The following is a 9,004-nucleotide window of genomic DNA, read 5'->3' on the forward strand; positions in this document are numbered from 1 at the left end:
TCTTAAATATGACAACAACGTGGGACAATTCCTCTGAATCATTGTAGAAATCAATTTGCTGAGCAAATTCTGATCATTATCACCTTCCTCGCACCATCTTGACTGTGCGGCACAACTAGTAGTTGGAGATGGGTCACACGTGGACGCACTGTCGTTGGCCTGAGGCGGTCTCCAATTGCCCAAATGACATGCACGGGTGACGACACCATCCGCAAGGAAAGATCTTGCAGTTGGCCATCCGCTGTGTTCATCTGACACTGTGCAATGTTGGGCATTAAAATCTGAAAAGGCTTGTGAGGATGGGGTTGTGTCAGGTTTATAAGATGATTTGACAAATATACACTTCCAGAAAGGAAGAGAGAGACGTCTCTTTGTTTTTGCTTGCGAGGAAATAGAAAGGACGCTGCTCACAATTCTCTCAGCTGTCTAAAACAGCCCCTCCCTATGCCCTCTCTTTTTATCTGCTTCTTGAGGTCCCTGAGTTACATGAAGGTGAGGCCACTAAGGGGAAGTTTGGGGTCACAGCAAACTGGCCCCGCCCTGACTTTCACTCCAAAGTACACAATATTGAAATTTTCATCACATCCTCAGCATGTGCATAAGCCTGATAATCACTTTTTACACCTCAAAGCACTTTTAATACACCAATTCGGCATATCTTGAGAAATACAGAAGGGTCGACTCCCGTTGATTTCCTCTTATCTGGTCATCTCCTCGGCCCATGTAAAGTTGAGCACGTTTCGCTTCTCTTGTTTCATAACCCTAAACACACATCAACACTTGCAAAGCAAACATTTCATTTCTATTAATATTTTGTAAATAAAACCACAGCAATGAAAAACAGAATCAAACATAATAAATCATCCTTTCCCGAAATTCCTCCGTCAGGTTGGGGGTGGGAGGGTGGGTGCGCTACCAAGCACTGCTGCCCCAGAGCCCTCCACAGCACGGAGGTGCTGAATCATGGTCCGTTGCTCATACACCACCGCCCCGCACCAGACCTTCAAGAAACATTGAGTATCTGCATGTGCCCAGAAGTGACTTGTGAAAATTTTTTAGTGTGAATGTTGTGCAGGTCGTGCACATCAAGTGGCATGACCTCAGCAGTGCTCCACCACCACCCAACCCCTCTCAAGATCTTTCCATCCACCCTCACCTGATACCCATAGCCTGGGAGGTACCCAGCCCAGGAGGTGCTTAAGGACGCAGCAGACCCCCAAGGCCAGCTGGGACCCCCATGCACCCCCGTGACAGAGGGAGGGTCAACTGTGGCACAGTGCACAAGGAACGATAGAAAGCCCCAGCACCAATGAGCAGATCCGCCAACTGGGTGCACGAGGAGGTTCGGCCAGGCATCCGCCCCACCCACAACATATGGGAGGAGAAAAGACCCAGGTGGCTGATGGAGGAAATTTTAGAAACAGTTGTTTTCAATATGATTTATTATGTTTAATTCAGTATTTATATTACTGTGCGAAACGTGCTCAACTCTACATGGCTCCAAGGAGCCTACAGTTGACAGTTGACGATCAGATAACAGGAAACCGACCCAGGGCGACCCTTCTGCATTTCTCAAGATGTGCTGAATTGACGTATCAAAAGTGCTTCGACGTATTAAAAGTGTTTATAAGGCTTATGCACTTGCTGAGGATGTGATGAAAATTTCAATATCATGTACTTTGGAGTAAAAGCTAGGATGTGGCCAGTTTACTGAGGCCCCAAACTTCCCTTGAGTGGCCTCACCTTCATGTAACCTAGGAACCTCAAGAGCAGATAAAAAGAGAGGGCTTAGGGAGGGGTTGCTTTAGGACAGCTGAGAGAAATGGGCGCATCCTTCTTCCTAGGCTCCTCGCAAACAAAAACAGCAAAGAGACGTCTCCTCTCTTCCTTTTTGTGAGTGCATATTTGTCAATTTATATTATAAACTTGACAGTGGCATTTTCCACAGGCAAAAAGGAATCAAAGATCTAAGTCCAGCAGACTGTTCAAAGGTAAGCAGCTTTCAACCCAATGATGTAGTTGATTATTTCATTTTGTCAATATTTTTTTTTTCGAAACGAATGTAACCTTTGATTGGAATGAATGAGTGATGAACAAAATGGTTTTCTTGATTGTGATTATTGAACCGGTCTGCATTCCCAGATAGCATGAAAAAAGGTTTTTCAGTATTTTCATGACACTGCATGCATAGATCATTGTTGTGAAAGTGCAAAATGAATACAGATGTATTGCAGATACCATTTTTGTCCATATTGTATTGAGGAATGTGTGCTTTATGCAGCTATTTAAAAACCAGAGCGAAGTGAATGATAAAATGGATCTCAAAATCAAGGTTGACAATTTAATGTTCTGATTGATGAATGACAGGACGAGATCAACTGGACTTGTTTTTATTGTATATTTCCATTCAATTTGACTGTGTTTCACATATCTTAAATATCAATCCAATCAGAATGGCCGAGGGAAGACGAAATGATTTACTGATGAACACCACCCTAATAAATGAGCTGGCAGAAGAGGCAAAAGACTCAGCACTTCTGCAGGGTTTCCTTATAAGACTGAAAGAATCCCCCAACTCGTCAGAGGTGAGAGTTTCCCGTCTTTTGGAAAATAGTTTTTATGGATACAAATTTTTGTCGAAGGAAGGAGGGAGGGCCAGCAGAGCAAGTTGTGGGTTCACATTTCAATCCAAAAATTTCACAGTAAATCATTCGTGTTCTTTGTATTTTAGGAGGTGACATATGCTCCCATCACGCTCTTCCCCACGCCAATGCCAAAAGCTATTTTCCTCCAAGCCATGGAAGTGCAAATTCACTTCAACATACTGGTGGATAAGATCAGCCAGGATCCCGATTTCCTGCAAGAGGCGCTTGCCAGGTGCGATGCCGACTTCATATTGGGGTCTAATCACACATCATAGCTGAATAGAGTCATAATGAAGTAAACGGGGGGGGGGGGGGGGGGAGAAAATATGTTGATTTAGACCACGGCTGGCTAGCTCATTTTTGTCGCGGGCCACATTAAAGTTACCATTTCCCTTTATGGCTGCAAAACCATTGAAAGAAGTCAAGAATATTGGTTTACTCAACTAGAGTTTAGGTTACTGCAATGAGGGTTTTCGTAACAAGAAAACTTACAATAGCTCTCTTATGTATTACATATGAGAATTTGAAATTTTGTTCCAAATTTTAGCAAGCATCATAGAAGTCGACGTGTTTGATTTGCTTTCGCGGGCCACATAAAATGATGTGGTGGGCCAGATCATGCCCCCAGGACTTGAGTTTGGCACCGAGGATTTCGACAAACCTTCTCTAAAATAGACATTATTTTGACATCTTTGTTGCAAAATGTAACACCTTTTATTTTCACAAATTTTCATGTTGCAGCACCATTACTGTGGACGATTTCACTGCAAAGTTGTTCAAGATACACCAACATGTCCTCAAAGAGGGAAGGTCGCAGGTACGTAATTCCACGTGTATAAACCTGTTTCTTGGCGAGCTAAGCATGCATCCAGGGAACATAGTGCTCTGTGGCTTAGTCATAAAGAAGAACAGAAAAAAAGCCAGCAACTCATCATATCACAACTCTCACTTAATTGTCCATCGTAGTTCAGACTAAAGAATGTCATCCAAATCTAGTAGTGTAATAATTAAAACAAAATATTAATATATTCTGGAAGACATTCTTTAACTTGAAAATTTTGTAAGTGGAGACGGCGTTTTCCATGTAAATGCCCAAATCCGTTCCAAGCCCCCCGCCCCAAATTCAGACAAATGTTTTCTCAAGCATAAAAATGCATCAAAATATGAAACAAATACGTTACCCCAATTAGATTATTGCACAATAAATGAGAGTTGTGCATAATGTAATAAAACAATGAATAGAGTAAAGAATAAAAATGATGGTCATTTAACTTTTAGGGCGGGCCGGTGGTCCAGTGATTAGCACGTCAACCTCACAGTGCAGAGGTACCGGGTTCAATTCCAGCTTTGGCCTCCCTGTGTGGAGTTTGCATGTTCTCCCCGGGCCTGCGTGGGTTTTCTCCGGGTACTCTGGCTTCCTCCCACATTCCAAAAACATGCATGGCAGGCTGATTGAACACTCTAAATTGTCGCTAAATGTGAGTGTGAGCGTGGATGGTTGTTCGTCTCTGTGTGCCCTGTGATTGGCTGGCAACCGGTTCAGGGTATTCCCCGCCTACTGCCCGAAGACGGCTGGGATAGGCTCCAGCAATCCCCACGACCCTTGTGAGGATAAAGCGGATCAAAAAAATGGATATTGTAGTTACTGAGTCAGGTGATGTGTAACAATCTGACCTGTCAAACAAACGCAAGTCTCGAATAAACGCTGCAGTCGCACCGGCTGTAAATGGATGGCTGGTTGGATTTAACTTTTAACTGTGTCCTCATCGTTTTTTGCCCTCTTTAGTTCATGTTCTCCCTCAGAAGTGGTTTTTGCCCGGCGTTTGTCACGAACCGATTCAAGGACGTTCTCTTTTGTTGGCTTTTAACAATCCTTCGAAAATGTCCTCGGCAAACATCAGCATAGTGAGCCATTGCCCGACTAGTGAATACTTTTTCTGGGTGATTCCCATTTACATAAAACTATCGTAACGCCTCATGGCCCGAGGGGCGAATGACGAGGACGCTGCATTGGCACCGATCTATCACTATCTTTATCTATCTACACACACAGACACATTCGATAGAGATCCCTCTTAGCCAATGGGATGCCAGGAAGATGCTGGGTAATAGCCAATGGCAGAGCAGATATAAGTATGTTGCGTTCAAGAAACTCGGAGCTGCGACTAGCATGGCAGACTGTATTTTTACCTTTCGTATCTTGAAATTTCTTTCGTAACAAGAGGCAATATTTTCCAATTGAGGCGTTTCCTAACTTGAAAATTTCGTATGAAGAGACATTCGTAAATAGAGGTACCACTGTATATGAAATAGGACAAACAAGCTTCATGTTATAGGTCACAATGCAGACAATGTCTTCATAAAAGTATCCATCTCTCATTTTGTATTCTTGCCCTCTTTCCAGTCGATTGTGTTGGGCTTAAATCGATCAGACTACATGTGGGACCAGAAGGATGGACACACCTCTCTGAAACAGATCGAAATCAACACCATTTCTGCTGGTGCTGGAGGTGCCGCCGCACGGATGACTGATGTACACCGGTAACGTACAAAGTAGTTGACAAAATGTAACCTCAAAATACTGAAATATGTGCAAATAAGGCTTTTGGATTAAAATATCCAAAAGCCCTTGAGAATCTGAGCAAAAAGGACCATCGAAAAATGGGCCACTGATGTCGCCCATAGGCGGTTTTCCAGGGTGGCAAGGAGTGGCACTTGCCACCTCAACCAAATTCTTTGCCACCCCTGTTGGCAATGAATCTTTCAATCCTAAATTCAGCATTTTATTGTAAACCTTCTTTCTATTGTCTCCATTTGTTTGCACAGCCATGCTGGCAGGATAGTAGCAGAAGCAGGCGTAGGATTCACAATGGAGAGCAGTGATAAAATTAGTGCTTATAAGCCAACATTCCGCGGATGTGAATTCACATCTTACTTTGATGAAAATGACAAAATGTGATACATGGGCATGCTGGAAAGGTTAATATTATAGATCCCTATTAAGTGCCAGGATTGCTTGTTCCAACTATCATGATGTCAGATGGGGAGAAGTTGTCCTGCGCTAACACACAGGCTTGGAAGGTTTGGAAGTTTATATTATGAGCCGTTGCATGGCTTCGTCTTTGAAACACGCAAAACGCATGCAGGGCAGGGAGTAGTCCTGGCGGGCAACGGCGGGTGGCCCAGCGGCAATCTGGAAACCACCCGCCCGAATGCCGGCGCAAGGCTGGAGTCCCGCGCCTCGGCCGAAGTGGCCGCTCGACGTGCTTATATTTTGGTTTCCGAACTCAGCGAGTCGCCCCCGGAGCCAAACTGAACTAAAAAACTCAAACCAAGCACCGGGCGGAATGGCCCATTGCTCACCCCGTTGTGAAACAAAGCAAACGTACTGGATGAATAAAGAGTACATAAACACCAATACAAGTGTTTATTTTCATTTTCTTCAGTGCATTGCTTATTTTTCGTGTTAAAAAGCTGCTTTGAAAATGGCTTGTGCTTATTGTGATTATTTGAAGATGTTTTTTTTTTTTTTTTAATTTTCTTTTGACCTCACAATTTGCACTCTGTTTCTAACATTAATCTTCCTTTTTAAATTTCTGTTAATCTTGACAACAATTTTGTTTGTGTTGCTAAAACAGACACATCCTCAAGGTCACTGGACAGCTGGAAGAGAGCCAGCGCATCATTGATAACAACCCTGCGGAAGGTCTGGCCAAGGCTTTGGCCAAGGCTTGGGAGCTCTACGGATCAAGGCGGTATGTCCACTGAAAATCTTCTTAAACAACTCTTCATTGTCTAATAAAAGGTTTATAAAGAACACTTAATTTCCTCCTCATGTAGAATGGGTTTATGTAGTGGCATAGTGTTTAATAGGGGCCCTCTTGTCATTAAAGAGCGGTTGTCATGTTCCTGGTGGCGGAGAATGAGATCAATATCATGGATCAACGAGTAGTTGAGAATGAGCTGTGGAAAAGGTAAAGTGTGATTACGTAAGACCTTCACAGTATCATGCGCAACCTTGATGAAATGAAATGAAATGAATGAAACCCTTGCAGCATTGCTGCAAAATGCATTCTTGGTTCACTGACCATTTTTCATTTCATGATAATCTCGCAGTGATCAATGTGTTCCAGGAATATTGCCACCATACGAAAGCGTTTTGAAGATGTCTCCGCATCTGGAAACCTTGACAAGGACAAGAGACTGTTTGTGTAAGTGTCTTCCGTCCATTCATAGCCAACATGAAGACCTGCGTCGACTGTGTTTTGACTTGTTTTGATACATTTCTGTCCTACCACAAATTCAGTAATTGTCAAGAAGTTGCAGTCGTGTACTTCAGGTACGGCTATATGCCTCAGAACTACAAGTCTGAAAAGGTAATTACTTGAAGGTAAACCACAAAAATTTTTAATCATACGCAGGGACAATGATGAACTTGTTCGCGTCACACTGAACCGGGAAATGTTTTCAGATTCCAAATATGCAGGCTCAGACAAGGTGGGATGACGAAAATATTTATTCAAGAAAAATCGCACGGACAAAGTATGAACTAAAATCGCTGGTCATAAGGAGCCAGGAGTAAACAATGCGTGGAACCAAAAGCAGTATCCACAAAATAAAATATCCAAAATACAAAAACACAGAAAAAAAATCAAGAGCAATAGTAAAATAACATTAAACAAAATACTTCCAAACAAAAATCTGTAAACAAATGAAAGTGCCTATGAATTGTATCAACAGGTCTAGAAAATAATACTTGAAGCATGACGGTGTCCTTAAAATACACAACCAAGCTTGATAGAGTAACGAGGCACAGGTGCACCTGCTGGAGGGAAACGCCCTTCACTCCAGCTGGTGCTGGAGCACAATCAAGATAGAACATGACAGAACTTTTAACACGAGAAAGGACGTGTTTCTGGAAGCCTCCAAAATCCATATAATAACTGTGAAAGACACTTTTCGTCACTTTCACCCTCTTGCCATTCAAGGGCAGGCATGTGCTTATGTACTGTAAGAATGAAGCAGGCGCCGTCGGTACGTCCGCAGCAGTCACTCATCAGGCAGGGCACGGTGAGTGCGCACCCATGCGCTCAGCGTAAAAATTGTCGTTATCATGTTTGAGAATTCGTCAAACCGCGCTGCACCTCGCTGGGCGTTCTGTCGGACCGAGGGGCATTTTCTTTAACATCAGGGAGGAGCGGGAAGGACAAACAGAGGAAGCGGCATTCAACTCGGCCAACATGCAGTTCAACTAATCTAAAGGTGCAGCTAAGCGGCACGGCGGTCGACTGGTTAGCACGTCGGCCTCACAGTGCAGAGGTGCAGGGTTGGATTCCGGCTCTGGCCTCCCTTTGTGGAGTTTGCTTCCCAAAGTAAAGCAAACCTGAAGTCATTTTCTCATCATTAAAGATTAACCACACAGGTTTCACTTTTACCAGCTGCATTTCTTTATTTCTAGGCCTGGGATGCCCGCCTGATGATGGAGTGCTCTTTGGCTGTGAAATGTCCGGATATCAGCACCCACCTGGCTGGAACAAAGAAGATCCAGCAGGTGCTTGCTAAGCCCGGTGTTCTGGAGCATTTCTTCCCCGATCAGCCGCAAGTCGTGGAGCAAGTGAGGGCCACCTTTGCTGGCCTCTATACTCTCGACATGGTGAGCAACAATATGGGGCTGTGCAACCTAATGCAGTTGTCGTCCACGAAAGCTCTTTTCCTCACTCAACCTTGTTGGAATGTAATACAGAAAACCGTGATCTAATGACGACTGCACGTCTCAAAGAAATCATCAACATGACTTTTTCCATTCAAGTTTAAACATTCAAATTCAGCTCACACTGTTCCATGAAGACAGGGGTTATCTTGATCTTATTTAGTGTATGTTCAACATGGCAAAGTCAGTGCATTGTCAAGTCAAATTGATTTATATCACCCTTCATCACAGAAAAGCCTCAAATGTCAAATGAGGAATGCATGGGCATCGTGAGGAGTGCTCAAAACTATTTTGACCTTGTTCTCAAAGGAGCACCAGATGCTGTTCATTGCTGCTCATTTTTATTCCTGACCCACTTACCACACTGGATAAACTTAGAGACTTAAAGTCGTGTCGTTTGCTGCTTGCCGTTTTTCAGTTGTTCAAATGAAATGAAATGAAGACCGCGTGATGAGCTAATTTGGCACAGTTCTCTACGGCAGTGGTCTCCAATCTGTTTTGCGCTACGGACCAGTTTCACAATAAGACATGTTTTGACAAGACTCTTAGCTGCACAGTAAATTCTGTACATTCACTCAAAAATTAATTTCAAGGCTCAAGACTGTGACCAAAATAGTTGCTTAAACGAGTGACCAAAACAGTTGCATAT

The 9,004-nt window shown here is 43.4% G+C and overlaps 1 protein-coding gene across 2 annotated transcripts; it reads left to right on the top strand.

The window, feature by feature from the left end:
- Positions 1-1,613: 1,613 nt before the first annotated feature.
- Positions 1,614-8,578, top strand: LOC109511727 (glutathione synthetase-like). Of its 2 annotated transcripts, XM_019862983.1 has the most exons (10): positions 1,706-1,991; positions 2,453-2,585; positions 2,732-2,877; positions 3,387-3,462; positions 5,050-5,186; positions 6,284-6,400; positions 6,539-6,619; positions 6,779-6,856; positions 6,952-7,021; positions 8,104-8,578. In XM_019862983.1, the coding sequence occupies exons 2-10, from the start codon at positions 2,454-2,456 to the stop codon at positions 8,401-8,403; spliced, it is 1,137 nt and encodes a 378-aa protein (XP_019718542.1). In that variant the 5' UTR covers positions 1,706-1,991; position 2,453; the 3' UTR covers positions 8,404-8,578. The 2 variants fall into 2 exon arrangements, with proteins under 2 accessions (XP_019718543.1, XP_019718542.1); XM_019862984.1 differs by lacking the exon at positions 2,453-2,585 and having other exon boundaries at positions 1,614-1,991.
- The last annotated feature ends 426 nt before the right edge of the window (positions 8,579-9,004 follow it).

Source organism: Hippocampus comes, unplaced genomic scaffold (assembly GCF_001891065.2).
Source record: "Hippocampus comes isolate QL1 unplaced genomic scaffold, H_comes_QL1_v1.1 scaffold1, whole genome shotgun sequence".
Classification (NCBI taxonomy): domain Eukaryota; kingdom Metazoa; phylum Chordata; class Actinopteri; order Syngnathiformes; family Syngnathidae; genus Hippocampus; species Hippocampus comes.

What these genes read in the sequence shown, in the direction of transcription:
- LOC109511727 (XM_019862983.1), top strand. Translation starts at nt 2,454, where the DNA reads ATGGCCGAGGGAAGACGAAATGATTTACTGATGAACACCACCCTAATA. An exon ending in TCAAAGAGGGAAGGTCGCAG is followed by an intron (nt 3,463 to 5,049) that starts GTACGTAATTCC and finishes CCCTCTTTCCAG; the next exon opens with TCGATTGTGTTGGGCTTAAA. An exon ending in GAGCTCTACGGATCAAGGCG is followed by an intron (nt 6,401 to 6,538) that starts GTATGTCCACTG and finishes TTGTCATTAAAG; the next exon opens with AGCGGTTGTCATGTTCCTGG.